Genomic DNA, 18,819 nt, shown 5'->3' on the forward strand with positions numbered 1-18,819 from the left:
GTATTTTTATGGGAAATCAAAATAGGTTATTCGTCATTTGGTGCTCATTTCTGAAGAGTTTTTATTCCTTATGCTTTTTCAGGAAGTTGCTGGGCCTTCCTTGCCTGGAAGTGCCTTGTGTTCCTTGTTGACACTGGGCATCACATCAAATAGATCCAGTACAAACCAAATAAAGGACAGCCGGTGGAAGGGAAATTAGATTGTTCCACATAAATGCAGCTGATTTTCAATCTGCACAGAATGTATTAAGTATGAGTAATATGAATGGAAATGCTTGATGAACAGTCACATCATTGAGATGCGTTCAAAGATTCAGTATTTTGCTCGTAAATCATTTCTGAAAAACACCAGAAATGTAACTGATAGCCACCCACCGATGCTGTGACGTAGGGAGTCTGCAGTACTGGGGCGACTGCCAGAGCGTGTCGGAGGTCGGGAGTTGTACCGGGAAGGAGGTAGACTTCCTTCCCCACTCTTCTGTCTGCTCAGAGGGTATTCCCTGTCCCTGCTGCTCTCACCTCCTTCAGTGTTGGCTCGATAATCCCTGCACAAACACAAACAATACATCTCAGATTTCTTACTAAGAACTTCCTCGAGAAGTATATATATCTCTGTGGTTTTACTGAGCTTCATCAGGACTTTTTTTCATAGTCATACAATAATCTTTAAATTTATATTCAAATGTGATATATAAATAAAGGTTAGTAACACTATTGTCTACTGTTAGTCATAAAACTGAAGCAACAATTACTTGCTGCGAGTCTCTTATTTCCAGGGCCTGGTAGGACACCTCAAAGCTGTCGTACTCATTACTCTAAAATAATCCCTGTTCTTTTATTCTTGCTGTCTAACTTACAGTTTTCATTGACAATGGTCTACTTTCAGCATTAAGTGATTCCAGTTCTAGTCTACTAGTACTGGCTCATTCTTTTACAAATCAGGCTTTGTGATCATTAATGACAAAATGTATTTGTACCCATTCTTGTGTTCACCTACTGAACTAGTTCTACTGTCTGTAGATGGCTGTATCCATGTGGATGAACAAAGGGGGCAGCATGATCACTGTCAAAATGACCTATAGGTCAGACTACAAGCTATGTGTGCTGCTGTAAACTGATCGGCCTTGAGAGAAAAGAGTCCAGATCTCAGGTGTCTTTATCTAAATATAGATGTCTCTGGTAGCCTACAAATCATTTGGAAATGACTGTCTAGTGGACAGTGCACAAGTCAAGGAAAAAAGGAAAACTATGTCTTGCAGACTTCCTGATACACTGACACTCGACACCTTGAAGAATGTTGTAACTTAAGAGCAAACTCCAACTTGGACTTCATGACATTGTGTGTGAAATTAACTTACCCTACGCTGGTATTACGATGAGAACTAGGGGTGACTGGCCGCTGTAGGGGCTCATCAACACTTGGCTGTGGCAGAGGGGTTGATTTCCTCTTCACTTTTGCCATGTTGGTCATAATCTACACAAGCACACACACAAGATTAGTAGCATGTAGCACCTGAGATCATGGTAACACTCATGTAAAACAGGGTAGGTGACTGGCAAGAGCTTGACAAGCAACACAGAATAACTATTTGAAACAGGGATATCAAGAGTCATTAATCCTGATGTTAAAGTAGCCCAGTGTTTTAGGCTGAACGCAAGTCTTGGGCAGAGTAATTATGACACCACTAATGATGTATCACAGTGACTCACTGTGATATGGGAGTATTTTGTTATTCACATCTATGAACCTTGCATTCAATTCAAGCTGACTTTATAGAACGCATCAAGTAAAAAAAATCTATAGTTACTTCCTAAATCAGTGGCAGTGGACAAGTCCCACTTGACATCTGTCTTAATGATTTAACTTCCAATCTATGATTTGCAGATGCTGATGCTCTTCAAAACTGTTGGCACTGCATAATATACATTACACTGTAGGACACTCCCTTTAATGTAGGGACCTGTGTAACAAAAGTGGCCGCTTTAACTAGCATACTTTATACTCAAAGGGACCAAGAAGCAAAGATATGTGCTGGATCTTATTGAACCATTTGTTAAAAATATCTTCCATGCTAGTATTAAGAAGCACAATGACATAAAATCTTCCAACTCTCTAGGGGCTCAAATTGAGTGTCTAATATCCCTGCATTACGCACACACACACACGCACGCACGCACGCACGCACGCACGCACGCACGCACGCACGCACGCACACACACAGAGCAGTGCAAACATTCTCTGTTCTCCTTGTCTCAAGCATTGTTTCCTTTTGTGGCTGCATGCTTAACTAGCTAGAAGTGTACATCAGACACAATAATCAGACTCCAACAATAAATAGTAAGCAGTGAGCTTGTCTACAGTATTAGTAAAAAACAGCTTTTTTTGTGCTTAGTTGATCTTGCAGAGAATTTGTTGTCTGCTCAGCTTCCAGCAGCATTTTATTTCAGTGTATTTTGCTTACTCCCAGGTACTCAGTGGTGAGTAGACTCTCTCCAGACAGCTCCCTGTGCTGTGGTTGGAGAACTTCTTCTTTATCAAGGTCCGTCTCCATTAAATCCTCCTGACAGGAGATAATGATCACAAATGAGCTAAAATTACATAATTTGTGCTTGACAAAGTGTACTTCAGAAAAATCTCAACCATAATGGTAGTATCATTATCAGTACTTCGAGGACGTTCTATTCAAATGGTTGAGCAGTCTGGCTTTGGTGACAGCACGCATTCAAATAACAAAGTCAACACAGCTGTGACATTATGACCTCTGCCTTGTTTCTGCAACTCTTCTAAAACTCTTTCAAAACAAAGCACCATTATATAAAACGCTTTTGAGATGTGCTGATTGCTGTGTCTGTGGTGACTCTGGTGGTATGTTATTTGCCGAGCCATAGTGAAAATGTACTTGTTCCCATTAAGCATTGGTGTGAGTATACAAGTAGGTTAAACACTAATACAGTGCTTGGCACCAATTCACAAGGTTCTGACAAGAGACCAGTGTAGCCTGCACGTTTGGGACTCACTTTCAGCAGTGGGGAACATACTGTATATCAGCTCACCATTATCAGCATGGTAAATGGATATCGGCTACAAAAAACTCAAAGATCACAGGCAATGGAACAAGGGCACCCACACTCAAGGAAGTGTTGAGGGGAATAGGGTACTCACATACTGTACACATACTGTAGGTATACACACACACACCTAGGAGACTCCAGTCATTCACACTTGAACTTACCACTGTATACCTTATCTTGATAACCCACTTTCCCACAAAACACAATCTTTCAAGCCCATGACTCCTTGAAAAGCGCACATGCAATACAGACATGTGAAAGACATCTAATATCCGTGTCATGGTGAGATTGCCATCTGCAGGTTTGGGACACGTGTCAAATATCAGGTGTTCCTTTTGGTCGCTCTTCCTCCTCTCACTGTCATTTTTGATTTTTTCTTCTTATTTGTTAGTTTGATCTATCTTGATTAAAATATTCCCACAGCTACATTGAATAAATGTGGAGATGGGAAGAATATAATATGATAATGAAAAATCTCAATATATTGATGTCTAACGGGCTGAGAGGCAGCCTTACGTCATTGTCATCCTCTTCCTCTTCATCATCTGACTCTGGTCCCTCCTCCTCAGCTGAGTGGAAAACAGTAGAAGGATTATAAAGTCTGGAAAAGCTTGTTGAATAACAGAAGCAACATTTTCAAGAACCAAAAAACAGCAGTCCAGTTGCCTTTGTTTTGAAGCCCTTAGGATCAAAAAAATCTGTAAATCTGTCCTAAATCACCATGCTTTGCAAGAAAAGCCATCACATACTGTACTTCTATAACCTAGTATGGAATATAATTATGAAGACTCACATAACGCCTGGTAACATGCAGTGATTTGATTTAAGAAGCATCACTGTTACATGTAAGTATAGTTATTCAGTAAAGTAAAGCATTTACTTTTGGATTACCAGGACAGTATCTGTTTATTGTACCAGAAAATTTGACTTCACTAACCTGAGTTTAACTGTTTAATGATGAACTCAAACTGTCTGTTGAGGTCTGGGTTCTCCTCTCTGCTATAGCAGCGAAGAATCTCCTCTACACTCTGCACACATGAGGGAAACACAATTACACCAGGTTACAGCTTAATGGCAAAGATAAACACAAAGTTTATAGTTAGTGTCCAAATCAAGAATTACATGTTAAATGTTCAAAAGAAGTATGCACTGCAACTATATTTGGAGGTCAATCATGCTCATTTAGAGACATGCTGGTACAAATATTCAAATACATTTAAATTGTAAATAAAATAGGGGTTGCTAGCATCAGGGATATCTGGTGAAATGCAGAACACATTCAACTCCATGAATACTCTCCAACTCCACATGTTATGGTAAAAGGGGGCTATTATATTTCCAATTCCAGTCTATATGAAGCTCTAACACAAATGCAACCCACAGGCTCACCAGTATCTGTGAGCAAAGTTTGTGTGTCTCATGACTGAACACCTGTCGTTTCCGCTCCAAACACTGGCTGTGTGCTGACATAAAGGAAGCCAAAACAAACTGCGTCTGTTTCCTACAAGCAGGTGAAGACATTTCTGTTATCTCACCATCTCTTTGGCTTCCTGTCGCACAGAGGGGATACACAGGATACTGTACAGGGCTCCATTCACATATGGTCGAATCTGAGGAAAGCAAAGTGACAAAGACACCACACGGCCTCTGTCTTTATGATCTCAAATCAAATAGTAACAGCTTGTATGAACATGCAGCAATTACAAAATCTGGATACAAAGAGTAAAGAATGTTTATACACTGGATCTCAAACAATAGCGAGGAAGCTGTAGACAAGTCATGATAAAAATGGTGTAAACATAGATAGTGTCATAGTGTATTTCTGTCAAGACTGTCGAATGTTCAGGAAGGCTTCACTTAACTTGGCTTTATAACAAGCCTGGATGCAACTGTTTGGGTTATTCTGGTATAGACATTTGAATTCAACAGATCAACCAGTAGAAAAGCTGTATTCATGTAATGCTAATAATTAATAGACAGTGTAGTATTGTCCACTTCAGTTCACAATGTCAGTTTGGCACTTAGAAATGTTGCCCATTCTCTTCTGTGGGTTTTTTTTTTTCGTTTTTGAGGACAAGAAGATTTTGTTCTCTCTATACTGTATTAACAATAATTCTACACATATTTTATTTTCTGAGTGTTTACATATGTACTTCTACTCCATTTGTCAGTATATATTTCAACCTATATGAATGTGTTCTGTGAGCACATTACATGCGTTGTGCATATAACATCTGTGTCCATGGGCTGACAGATGCATGTATCACCTCGTGGTTTTCATGTCCAAGGAGGTCGGTCAGAACCTTTAGCACATGCTTGCCGTTCTCTGCACACTTCCTTTTTCCTGTACAAAGACAGTCATTCAACACACATACACAGACTTAAATTTAGCAATGCAAAAGTCCTTTTTGAGCGAGACAAACTGACTCTTTTGTTTGTTTTAATGCGTCACTCAGATAATCGGTAATTATTGGTTCCCTCCAGCTTATTCATTCTGCTTACTTCTGTTAAAGTTTTGTCTTCTTGTGTCTCAAATAAAACAATCACTAATAAATCCAATATGTGACAGTATTTTAGTCTGATACTGTATAAAAAGCGATCTGAGACAAAAATAAGAAAGGTCTTGAGAAAGACAGAGTGCATCATTGCTCACTGTGTATGTGCGCTAAAGGGAGCTGACAAAGATCCACTCCAGATATGATGATACGCATTGTTTGCAGAAGAGGCTGTAGAAGATAAAACTTTGAATTGAAGGCCCACCCAGAAAGTAATTGCCTTTAGTCTATCCATAATGAAATCATCCAAGAGGAACAACGTTAGACAGAGAGCCTATTTGTCTTTAAAAGAGATAAAACTGATTTGCATGACATCATGGACTATTTAGAAACTCAGATTTTCTTCTATGAGAGACATTTTGGCCTCTACCAGGGTTGGAAATCTTCCAGTATAAAACTTTGTATACTGAAGAAGCTGTTCTATTTTTTTTTACTGATCAGTGTGAACAAATCCATCTTCAATGTACTCTGAATCTGTGTTGTAACACAATAAAACATCCAGAAGGAAGGACAGGGGGTCTTAAAGGGGCATCCTACTATTTTTTTGTGTGTGCATTTGACTTCTATATCTGTTTTGCTTTGCTTACCTTTCGTTCGCAAACAAAGGTTCATGAGCAGAGCTGCAGAGTACTCCAGGGTGTTGTCACTAAGGCAGTCTGAGTCCTGCAGTTCATCCACCAGCCATCCAATCAGATCATCTGCGATCATGGCTGTCTGCTGGCTCCTCCTAAGAAGACATGTTTATAAATGATGGATGTACACTTGATTCTAGACCATTTTTAAGTTGAAATAATGAGAAATCCATTTGTTGAGATCATAGTTGTTTCATGAATTAAAATACCACCATAGTAACATATGGGAAAGTGAGGATATCTGTTCTTTGACAGTGTAAAAACAATCACACTCAATTGAAAACATGTAAATGTAGCTTAAAAAAGCCTCTTCATTCATGTGAACTTGCATAGGCTGTGTCCAGTTGCCTTAAAGCTGCCTCTTAGGGGGCAATATTGTTTGCATAAACTTGTTTGCAATCTGGTAAATAAACATGAAATTTAAGCTTAGGCTTTAACATAGATTAGGGGTGATGACTCTGAAGAAAATGCAAAAGTAAAGATTCATAAAAGCCCTGGTGATGTTGAAATCCACCTGAGGCTGAGTTTCTGCAGAGCCACTAGCACATTTTCTCTGGTCAGGGACTCTTTATCCTCCTTCCTGAGCACCTCTGTCAGGAGTTTCAAAAGAATGGGAATCTGGGAGAGGTAAGCGCGACCTATAAGCATCAACACAACATGGAAAGAAAAATCAAAGAGGACACAGGCATTTTAAAGTTGGACTTAGCAACACAAACAACACAAAAATACACCTGTTTTGTCTAAGTTATAAATAGTGTCTTTAAAAAGGAAAAACTATACATTTTCCAACAAATTTTAGGCACACCTCGTGATTGTAGCTACACTCATAAAGGTATAAGGCAGTATAATGCAACATGTAAGAATTATGAAGTGTATCTCCTTAAAACCAAAAGCTGACTGAACCCATAAGTGATGGGTAAATCAAAAGCAGAAATATTTCTACCATCTCAGTCCCTACCTGTGACTGAAAGGTAACTCCAGGAGCACATTTATCAGCTTCATATTGATACAACTGCTTACATTTTGCTTTGTTGTTGAGAATGAAGTAACTCCTGTCTGTAACATTAGCATTTGTGCCATCACAAACAATGTTTGGCTTTACAGCACTGTCTCCATACAAGCTGCCCTCCATAGTTACAGGCATACTGATGTGGAGCATCATTAGCGGTTTTATTCCTAAAAGAAAAGCCACTGAAAAGTCCTTCTATCAATCTACTTTCTCAAGTGCATCCAGTCAGACAATGACTCATCTTAGAGAGAAATAATGATGCTTGAACATATTTAATGGCTTCTGAGAACTCACCCTCTGCAAGGGAAGCAAATGCATTGATGAGACGAGCCATGTATTGGCGGACGATCTCGTTTGTTGATCTTAGCAAATGAAGCACGATTTTCTATGACAAGACAAAATATAGGGCAGATTAAAATGAAATCTACTGCTTTCAGGTACAATAGATTATAGACAATAGATTACAGATAACAGATTTTGAACAAAACATAAATAAAATTACTTATAAGCAGCAAGTGTTACTGATACTTGTGCTAATGTCAGTGTTTGTGAAGGTACTTTTCCTGAACTATCCACAGATTATACCATATTGAAATGGTTTCTACAAGCCATTTCGATATTGTAGCATCTGACAGGTGGAGGAAGAATATAAAAACTGATGCACTGTTAGAATTATGTATGTTAGACAGCTAAGCAACGTGTACGGCTGCAAAGGTTGCCACATTTCCAATGCTTTCTTCTAATTTTATGAATCCTGTCATCTTGTTACTGTGCCACTTTGTTTTAACAAAACCTTTAAAATAACAGTAGAAGTAGTGTAGAAGCAGAACAAAGCCACAAGCTACCAAGCAGTCTGGGAAAACTCACGTATTGTCATTTACGTTTTTTTGCCATTGTCAAAGACAGAAAATTTTTGTTTTTGATTTCATTACGAGAAACTGACACCATTCCACTATTATTGCGTCTTTTCACAGCAAACAACTTCATTGTCATTTACAGGTGGCTTGGAGCACTGTCAAGGCAAGTACATAGACAAATGAAACCAGCTCTGAGGAGATCATTTTCTCTCTTGTATAAAGATTGTCTATAACATAGCGCCTGCAGCTAAAAGTGAAGGGAATGTGAATAGAAAAAAGCAGAAGAAAACAAAAAAAATCTATAAATTGCATAAAAAAGTCTCTTGAGAGGGGAATGCTTGGAATACAATCTGAGTTTCCTGGCCTTGCCTTTGTTAAGTAGAAACTAGAAATTGCTAGAGAATGTTACTTAATCCTGGCTAGGACCATTTTATAATGTACCTACAGTCAGATTAAAATGAAATTATCAAAATTAATTATTTTAAGTACTTAAATAGATACGATTTTGAGAAGTTATGTTTCAGCTCACAAGAACTATCAAGACAATATTTGATGCTTTACTATAAATATACAGTATATGACTCAATTATAACATCCATCCATCCATCCATTATCTATACACCACTTAATCCTCATTAGGATCATGGGGGGGCTGGAGTCTATCCCAGCTTACTTGGGGCGAAGGCAGGGGACACCCTGGACAGTACGCCAGTCTGTCGCAGGGCTACATATACAAACAATCACACTCACATTCACACCTACGGGCAATGTTTTTGGACTGTGGGAGGAACCGGAGTACCTGGAGAAAACCCACACATGCACAGGGAGAACATGCAAACTCCATGCAGAAAGATCCCGAGAAAGTCGGGACACGAACCGAGGATCTTCTAGCTGCAACGCAAAAGTGCTAACCATTATGCCACTGTGCAGTCCACTATAACATATATATTCTATCAAATCAATTTGTCCTATCAGCCTTTTCCAGTTCATTGAAATTTCAGAATATGCCAATGGCAAAGACATTGCTTGGAAGCTAAATGTTGCAAAATGTAGTGAAATTGAAAACAGAGTAATATAATGTCTTATTACTTCAATGCTCGCTGTTGATAACTCTATTGAAATCAAATAATGTATATCTGATTGAGTAAACGTGTTTACTATTTGTATACTATATTTATATGCAGGTTTTTGTAATTAAACAAAAAACATTTATCTAAATGAGACCGACCCTAGCTCGAAGTTGTTCATTCTCAGCTTTGTGGAGCACATTGACGGACCAATGATAATAATTAGACAACAGCCAGATAGCAAAGCTAAAAGAGATAGGATGTGGATTACGAAACATCTGAGAAGCAGTGTCCACTTTGTCCACAGTCAATGCTCTTCACCCACTTTGCAGCATTAAGGAAACAGTGTGAAAAAAACTGTGTGCACCTGGCAGATGTGCCAATTCATCAGCTACAACCCGCCTGAACATAAAGTCTTGGGATTAATAAGGCAGTGTGGAAATAAGACATCAAGTTCTTTTTCTTTGTCTATAATAGTTAAAAGAACAAAAACAAATTTACTGTCATAATTCAGATCATTAGTCATTCTTTAATTACTAGTCTACCTTAACAAGTGCTTTGTAGTGTCAATACAAAACGCAATACAATTACAGTCAAAGCTATAGACCCACCTGTTTAGTACTGTAGCGCTCCAGCAGATCATTGCTGATGTAGGCCTGAAGTACAGTGTCTCTCTGTTCACCAGGGAGTGAGCGTGTGAGTCTCTAAAAAAATTGGAAACAGAGCCAACCATTAGGACTCAAAAGTCGAAACATGCAATGTGAATCTAAACTGTATGCTTCTTTTCATCATGCTCACAAATTGCTGCACTTATGAATATGCCCCAAAATAAAACCGAATCATTATTCTCACCACAACGCTCTAGTGAAACTCCAAAATTGAAGACTACAGATATTTTGGTCTGCTGTGTAATAAATGACTTTTCTAAGCTGATTTTAAAATGTAACGCTAAGCACACAGTATAGCGTATATGAAAGTAGCCTTTCTATACTTTCTACAGTAATAGTAGTTGTAATAAGGGTACAGTCCCAACAGATAATAATAGGTAACACTATTTTGCTTTCAAGACCGGGGATGATTCACAAAGGCTTGTTGAGTATTGCATGGCCCTTAGTATCCGCAATGCAGTTATCCTGTAATGCTAATTTAGGAGGTCAGACACTGTGATACAGATGTAAGATTATACTTTAATCAGCTCTCAGTGGGAGCGGGCGTTTACTTTAGCAGCAGACAATGGCAAGCAAGATAAAATGAAAAAGCAAGGGCTACAGTTAAAGGCAAAGACTATCAAGAAAAAGTGCATTTGAGCCAATCATGATCAAACTAAATATGACTCAGGACATCTGTAAGGGGACATAATATTCTCACCCAGCGCAGCGCCTGAAGCAGCAGTGACTTGAGTCTGTCTGCGCCGTCAGCCAGGTCTTTCTTTAGCTTCTCATAGTCTAATGAGGGCAACATTGGTACGTCCTTAGGTCTCCTGGAGATTAATAAAAAGAAAAAATGGCATGTCATTTCTGTAGTATCATGCCAATAGCCAAACTGTTGGGATTAACTGAAAAAGTTCTTCAAATTTAAGACTTACTGTGGTGCGATGGAAAATCGCAGCATGGAAGAGGCCTACAACAGAAAGAACAATCAATGGAGAAGACAATTAGGAGTAGAGTATATTTTAAAGATTATTTCAGATGACATTTACCACATCCTTACTTTGAGCTGTACAAAACATAACCCATGCAACCGTTCAAGTAAATCCCATATTATTTAATCATTCCTTTTATTATCATCATTCTTTTATGGTCTCTCTTCTTAGCAGGAGGGTCCTCCATCTACAACAATCACGCTATCTACTGTCTAATACGTCATTATTGATCTTTTAGTCATGCATTCATCATGCCTTTGTTTACATGCTGAACACTGGGACATACAGTGCAGTACGTTTGGTAATATCACCCATGCAGTAAATAACAAGTTGGCTAAGAACCGGTATCAGAAAAGGTGGGTTAGTATCTCTGCATTTGTTACACCTCAGTGCACCTCTACTATGGGCCTGTATGCTGTTATTTGAGACAAAAGGAAATAGAGGCCTCTGAACAGAGAAACACATCAATGAGGTAGTGGTGTTGTGTGTGTATGTGTGTGCAGAGGAAGGGTAAAACTTATTATTAAGGTTTTTAACCAGTGAAAGGGGATTTTAGACTCTGAAATCCAATCTAAAACTTGGGAGGTGGTTTTACCTATAGTGGGGGCAGCCTAAGGTCAGGAGAGTGATCCGTGTCGTCTGAGGTATCGGTTGGTCTGGCCACATATTTGCTTTGGTGTGCAGCAGGTAATAGGCAAAAAGAGAACAGTGATTGGATTCTTTCCCAAATTCCTTTCTCTCTAAACATTTGTTGCCCCGAGGAATGGTAAAGGACATGGGGACATGTTTTCTTGTAACATTTGACACTGGAAGGATTGGATGTTGGAAGGCCTCATGAAAGGTGACATCCAACTGAGCACTGACACACATATACTGTTTATTACACAGAGGCAATAATTATCAAGAATAGTTGGATTCAAACAAAAAATACTTTTCTGCAGCAATGGCAGAAGAATTTCTTTTTTTTTTCACTAAACTAAAAGGCCACATTTATTCTCAGATTTCAGCTGAGCACTGACACAAAGCAAGGACTTGACCCGAATTCCCTGACAATATGCAGTTTACATAAGAAATTTCTTTACTCTTTTTACCTGTTTAGTGTGTCAACTAAAGATCATCTATTGTTGATGTTATTGTCTAACTTGCGAGCTCTACTCCCTTGGCTCATCCACCTTTACCCCAGAGATCAAGATAAATCATAATGGATTAGGCAAAAACAAAAAACAATTAAGATCTTTAGGAGGCATACAGGGCATAAAGACTGATAATTATGGTTAGTTATGTTGTTGTGATGAGTGAAAGGTTGCTTCATAATACTTGCCTGAAAACAAATATAGTCCTGACAAATATTTTATCCAGGTTATCAGGAACATAGTGTACCAGCTCTTGGTAATGAAAAAGCAATTAACCATTAGCCACCATTAAAACGCAGGTAAATTCTGCTGTGGGTGCTGCATGCAACGTATCTAAATTATAACAATTATATGTTTAGCGTGAGCACCTGCTATTAATACTGTTAAGAACAATCACGATTATATAAAGTGTTCTGGCTGCGTCATTTCACATGGCTGTAACACAATCTCCTGTTTGACAACCTCAGCGTGGGAGAAATGTTTGTATATCAAAGCGCCTTGTGTTGGCTATACTTGTCCTGTAATGGAGTCTAGCTAAATCATTTAAAAGCTGTACCAATAAACATAAGGGAAGAAAACAGAAACTGACAAATAGCTGTAAAAACACAGATAGTCAATAAGGAGAATTGAGAGGCAGAACTACGACTCTGGTCTTTGGGAGCAAGTGAATTTAATAATGAGTTGTGCCCTGAAAGACGCTCTTGTTCGGCTTAATAATTGGCCAAACAAAAGAGGTCATTCTTACTAGAAGTGAAGCCAAACATCCTTTTAGAATAGGACAGTCGAGTACGAACTAGAAAAAAGAGCAGGCATAATAGACTGAAAACAATATCAGGTGGGGAAATGCATATATGATATGTTGGGGAGGGGGGGAACCTAAAAACAATGTGAGACATGGTGAGGCACAAGCAAGATGACAAGTGGAGAAATAAAGATGAAAACATATGAAACTTACATAGCCATCATCATAGGGACTCATAGAGTAATATCCCTTTGTGGACAAAAGCATCACACGCAAAAACACAGACACACAAGAAAAAAAGTTGTTCAGTTCAAAACAGAAGGAAACAAGATTTCACAGGCCAGAGTTGAACACCACAATGAAGGCCACTGGCAGCAAGCATGATTGTCAAACTGTGGACAGCTTTGTATCAGTTTAGTGTATTTCTAAAGTCTCTTGATTATCTGTGCCACAGAGTAACGCTGTAACAGTAATGACACAGTAGCAACAAGGATATTAAACTTTTTCCCATTAACCACCAGGATTATTATAATCATTATAAATAGAGTTACATTTCAAAGGTGGTTGATTGTGTGAGCCACTGTGATTGCTTACTCTGAAACTGTTTGATTTCTGTGTTTAGAGTTGTGTAATGTGTATTTAACTTTCCACCAAGCCTTCCACAAGAGTGCGTATATATGCAACACCAGGATGTAGTCACCTGCTTCCAGGATATACACTGCAGAATACTTGGGCTACAACTGACTGCATAGTTTACAAAGGACAAAGCAATACTTGGCAGAGAAATCGTCTATCTTTAATATATCCTTTTCAAACACAGTTTCAGTTTGACCAACCGTAAGTGCAGTTTCCCCCTGACTATGGCTCCTATCAGCAGCCCCTCACTTGACAATTTCCATGCTTTTACTGAAATCACACTGACTTGAGGTCTTGTGTTGCTATTCTTCTGTCAGTGAGGTGTGAAGGAGAGAGAGGGTTGTGTGCTTTGACTCACAGTGCCAGGCCTGGTGAAGTCAGTGCTCTGCACCACGCTCTGCCTCGTCTGGCTGCTGAACAGGCGAACATATACACTCTGCAGGTACTCAGGGGAGATCTGCAAAAACACAACGTGCCTCTTGAGCTTTAAGACACTCTGTGTGGGAAGAGCAGGGTTATCATTTGGGTGTCTGTTTAACAGCTGTGTTATTAAATGGAAAGAGTGCCCGTGAGCAAATATTAAACTTGCTCCAGTCAGTTTTGAAACTATACTGTGTATACCGTATCCAGTTTTGTTCACGTTTGCATGTACACTTGTTAAGGCTAATGAAAGCCCATTTGTTTGTCTGTCTAGTGTTTGTGTCACCACTCATTAGCTTGCTCATGTTAGTGTGCACTCTGCTCATCTACTGTATGTAGTGTGTACCTGTAGCTTGTCTGTTGGAACTGATGTTTGTTCGGTAGCCTAACCTACCATTTTTCCGCTGACAGTGGCCTCCAATGAGTCGACCAGCTCAGCAGTGATTCCAATCAGGTTCTGGTAGTCGGCCTGCATCTTGCTGAACTTCCGCACATAGCTTGTTATGCGGCGGTCTGATTCAACCAGCTGGAGCTGTAACTGCTGCATAGCCTCTGTACAGCAACACAAACACACGCAGACCAAGGTTACAGAAATAATGACTGACATCATTTATACCATTAACATAAAATGTTTGTCACAACACCTAAAATACTTATTTAAAAGTAATTTATTTATAAAAATTAGCAGATGGATGTTTATAATTGTAATTGAAAAATATTGTTCATTTTAACTTTGCAAATTAAAATGTCAGTTGATTCTATCTATAATGGAACATTAAATAAGTATTTATCTTTATAAACTTCTGTTTGCAATCATTTGTAATATGGATGGAACTTTACTCCAGGGCAAATCCTTGGGAAAGCCTAATGTAATCTAGTTTGTCCATTACATAATATTTATACATTAATCATAACAAATTGTATTTATTACAGAAAATCCAAATTATGTATGCAATTACACAACAGACATAAGATAATTAGAGTTTGTAATTTGTATTTGTGCCTAGATAAAGAGTTTTCTGGAATATTTGTCCACCACTGATGAGCAATGAAGTCATGTGGTTGCTTGAGTTTGAAACTTTTGCTACTTTCAGAATTATGGATTGAAGAGTCAGTTTAAAGACAAAAATTACAACCAGCACTGGAACAGTTAACTGGTACTGACATGTTGCGCAGGCAGTCTGCAGCTGGTATCTGTATTTTCACAGTAGAAGTAGTTTAATGGATGGACAGTTTTGACAACTGCAATACAATGTAAAAGATAAATTCTTTGATTGGAATATTTACCTTTAGTGCTCCTCCCACCCTCCTTCTGCATGACGCCTGTTAAAGAATGAACTCAAATCAAACATTTTAACTGTATTTGTTCCATTAGCTGGAAGGTTCATCTAGAGTTGCATACAATGAAACAATATAGGGAGATAATATGTCAAAAGGATATTAGACAAACACACAATATGTTTAACATCCTGCTTGTAAGTGGACAAATTCGTCACAGCCATTTGTTTAGCATTTAGCCAGTCCACTTCATTGTATATAATGTGATCTAAGAGTTGGGATAGCATTAATGCTTGTTTGTTTTAAAGGGAGGGATCGATACATTTCAAAAAAAGACAAACTGACCAACACCCTTGTGCTGGCAAACAGTGCTGTCATTCATTGTGCCTACATGCACTTAAGTACATAGGATACAGTAGAACTGTTGCTCTCTCTAATGTCATCTGAACAGCTGTATATGGACACTTCACCAGGAGTTAATTTTCATGTGGATATGATGCGAGCTGTCAAAAGTTACTTATTAAAGTGGTTTCAAATTGAAAGATTACGTGTTAAATAACCTTGATAAACCCTTCAGATAATAGTTGCTATGTGTACTTTGACCATTTGCTTGTAGGGATGGGGCTTAGTTTCATGAATGTGCCTTTCTGTGCTTAAAGGGTTAGGGTGAGATTAGGTGCTGCCATGCTCAAACACTGGCATTTAGAAATGCAAATCAGATGGGATTTGTCAGCAGCATTTGAAAGAATCAGGCCTGGGCAACAGTCTGATCATCAATGAATTCTTTAGTTCCATACAGAAGGGATTTTTATTTGAGATTCAAATGTGTAGCTCAGCAACAGAAAGAAACAGAAACCACATTTGAAGCCAATTTCTAGAGGCATTTGTCTCCTCTGACTAACCCCAATAATTTTTTACTTTTTGTTAGGGACGTTTGTAAGTCATCCCAGTGAGGGGTGTCCATTAAATGTCTAATTCAGTGACAGTGTAAGAATTTAAATTGAGCATTTCTTGACAAAACCTATTTTTACACCACAGCTATCAGCTGTGGTGGAAGTTTAATGTGACTTTTGTGACATTTAGATTTGCTATTCAGACAATGTAGCTGAGATCAGAACAAGACAGGAACAAACTGTTTGTACATCTGTACTCTGATTATTTCATGATCTTCTCAGCAATTACTCCTAAGGGAGGCATAATAAAAGGATACATATAAGGTCATCAGCCTCGGGGTGTTGGATGGCTTCAATGTCACAGAGAGGAACTGCTCCAGCTTATCTCTCAACTCTGGTATCCAGGAATCCTACATACACATAACGTACATTGGGAAAAAAATGGAAATGATTATTATCCGCACTGTCACAGTAGTCCATGGTAATGCTTTTGACACATGTAATAACTTGTAGGCAAAAACCAAAGTAATTTTCTGAGCACCTGAAAAAGATTTTTGAAGGAAGGGTGGGCGGTGGGATTGGGAACAAACGGCAAAGCATAGTAAGACAAAAACTCTGTGGTCTGGCTCAGTGCTGCTCCCCGAGTTTCCAGGTACTGTTTGAAGTAGGAAATCCTCTCCTCAAATTCAGCTCGGTCCTGGAGGCACATTGAGGTTTTCCAGTGAAATTATTCATTTTACATTAATGACAAATTGGCATTATCATTTAAAACACATGAGTTCTCCTGTATTATTTGATTGTCTCTTGGCCTGCTACCACCACTACACGCTAAAGAAGCTTCTACTTTGAAAAATAAATAAATAAATAAATAAATAAATAAATAAATAAATAAATAAATAAATAAAAATTTAAAACTTTACATACATAGATTATTTACTTGAACTGCTGTGGTATACATAATGCAAGGGATATCATGCTATAGAGGTTAGAAAAGACTATAGCGCAGCTTAGTGGACATTCTGCAAAACAGCACATATTTTTTTGTAGCTTTTCAAAAAATGAATAAATGAAGAAACTTGGATTTACATACGTGTCTACCAGGGTGCCTCCTCAGTGGGTAGATGGTAAAATGAATGTGAAGGTAGAACTCCAGGCTCAGGGCCTCAGCATCTGTGTCTTTCACCTCTGAAGGAATATTCTCTGTCCACAATTCAAAGAACACCTTGTGATCGCCATCATCAAAAGAGCTAAGGAGGTCTTTCTAAAAAAAAAAAAAAAAAAAAAAAAAAAAAAAAGTCACATTAAAGAAGGAGTGAGCTGGGGAAAAACAAGAACTCTGGGGAGACATCATTCACTAACAATAACAATTGGCCAGTATTTCTGAATACTACACAGTATCTGTAAATTACACAATGATAACTGATGTCCAATAACATCTGCATGACTGTTAAAAGATCTTACAATCTCTGTAGACAAAATAGATCAGAAATACAGAAAATTGCAAACAAATATGCATACATGTTTTGAAAACAAATGAGTTTGCCATTCTTGACTCCCAACATTCAAGTACATTACTAACTTACTGGACCACAAAGGAACTTGATTTGTTTCACAATATCAAAGCTTAAAACCTCCCTCCCACTCTTTCTGCCCATCCCTAGCTGCAACCTTCACAAATAAACGACACACCTATCTGCAGGAACATCAGATTTTAAAAGTGAATCATTTACCTGAATAACACGAGTCTTTGAGTCTCTGAGAGCACTTCCTCGAGGCTTTGAGACAAGCTTCCCTTTGCTTTGGCACTCCTTGTCAAAACTGTGAACTGTCTCTTCAAATTCCTCAAACTTGAGATACTACATGAGAAACAAACAAGTGCAAATGACATTACGTCCACCTTAAGCAGAGCGAGATGCGGTTATGTTTTAAGTCTTACACATTAAACAAGCTTGTCTTAACAATTTCCCAAATATCATGCAAGTACACTTTATTAGAGAAAAGTTGCACATTTTGTTTGATTTTTATTGAATTCTACTGATGCCCTCTTAAATTTACACATTGCTGCATGTGCATTCTCAAAATTTGAATGTTTCACCTCTTTAATCATCCCAAGAAGATCGGCCTCTGTTGCCAAGATGTCCCCCATCTTGGCTGCCTCCCTGGAGTTCATGCGAGTGTCTAAAATGTTCACCTACTGACAGCAAAGACTTCTGCTCTCATTCAATAACGTTTGTACTTCGAGGGAGCATTCTGCAAGAACAAGAAAGCGTATGGTATCAATAAATGGTCACACGAAACACCCAAAAAACCTTAATACAAAGGAATTCCTTTTCACTGGGGTGCAATTAATTCTGCAATTTCAGTATTTTTAAATGCATTTAGTTACTTTTAGAGTCTAAGATGGAGTTGCAATACAGGTTACTCTTTTTTGGCCAAATGACACGTAATTTTACTGGCGTTCTAAAGCTATGAAAACATATTTTCGACAGTCGACTTCAGCCACAGTAAAAATGTAAGCACAAATGGGGCAAGCTAGTACTAGCTGGTAAGCTAGCTAATCGGGTAACGTTTTCTGACGGTGGGACAACAAAATTATTATTACCTCAATCCCTCATCGTTTACTCTGTGAATACGGGCTTACGGACATGTCGAGACGTTCATCCGCAGCTAAAATTTATAGAATCCATTTTCAGTATGACTTGTGGTTTTAATTACACTTTATATCCGTTAGGTAGCCATTAGCTAGCAACCGTGCACAGATAGGACGCTAAAAACACCTAGCAACCGAATAGCTGTAAAATGAGTGCTGGAAAGTTAAAGGAGATGTCGTAAATACAGACAAGCGATAAAGCGACAAATAAACTGCTATATTGTTGACTTTTCT

The 18,819-nt window shown here is 38.4% G+C and overlaps 1 protein-coding gene across 3 annotated transcripts in view; it reads right to left on the reverse strand.

The window, feature by feature from the left end:
* Positions 1–18,758, reverse strand: part of LOC111574896 (lisH domain-containing protein ARMC9) — a 37,453-nt gene extending 18,695 nt beyond the window's left edge. Inside the window, exons 1-23 of one of the 3 annotated variants that reach the window (XM_023279717.3) lie at positions 18,538–18,758; positions 18,031–18,185; positions 17,666–17,791; positions 17,026–17,196; positions 16,477–16,632; positions 16,253–16,345; positions 15,052–15,076; positions 14,159–14,316; positions 13,703–13,801; positions 12,922–12,957; positions 10,777–10,811; positions 10,560–10,671; positions 9,803–9,895; positions 7,562–7,652; positions 6,773–6,896; positions 6,214–6,353; positions 5,339–5,415; positions 4,607–4,681; positions 4,009–4,099; positions 3,588–3,640; positions 2,462–2,560; positions 1,358–1,473; positions 375–544 (exon numbers count right to left, since the gene is read on the reverse strand). In XM_023279717.3, the coding sequence (XP_023135485.2) occupies positions 375–544; positions 1,358–1,473; positions 2,462–2,560; positions 3,588–3,640; positions 4,009–4,099; positions 4,607–4,681; positions 5,339–5,415; positions 6,214–6,353; positions 6,773–6,896; positions 7,562–7,652; positions 9,803–9,895; positions 10,560–10,671; positions 10,777–10,811; positions 12,922–12,957; positions 13,703–13,801; positions 14,159–14,316; positions 15,052–15,076; positions 16,253–16,345; positions 16,477–16,632; positions 17,026–17,196; positions 17,666–17,791; positions 18,031–18,105 (2,215 nt within the window). In that variant the 5' untranslated portion in view covers positions 18,106–18,185; positions 18,538–18,758. The remainder of the gene's footprint in view (positions 1–374; positions 545–1,357; positions 1,474–2,461; positions 2,561–3,587; positions 3,641–4,008; positions 4,100–4,606; positions 4,682–5,338; positions 5,416–6,213; positions 6,354–6,772; positions 6,897–7,561; positions 7,653–9,802; positions 9,896–10,559; positions 10,672–10,776; positions 10,812–12,921; positions 12,958–13,702; positions 13,802–14,158; positions 14,317–15,051; positions 15,077–16,252; positions 16,346–16,476; positions 16,633–17,025; positions 17,197–17,665; positions 17,792–18,030; positions 18,186–18,537) is intronic. The other 2 variants (XM_023279716.3, XM_023279718.3) reach the window with 2 other exon arrangements.
* Between the last annotated feature and the right edge of the window lie 61 nt (positions 18,759–18,819).

This window comes from Amphiprion ocellaris, chromosome 2 (genome assembly GCF_022539595.1).
Source record: "Amphiprion ocellaris isolate individual 3 ecotype Okinawa chromosome 2, ASM2253959v1, whole genome shotgun sequence".
Classification (NCBI taxonomy): domain Eukaryota; kingdom Metazoa; phylum Chordata; class Actinopteri; family Pomacentridae; genus Amphiprion; species Amphiprion ocellaris.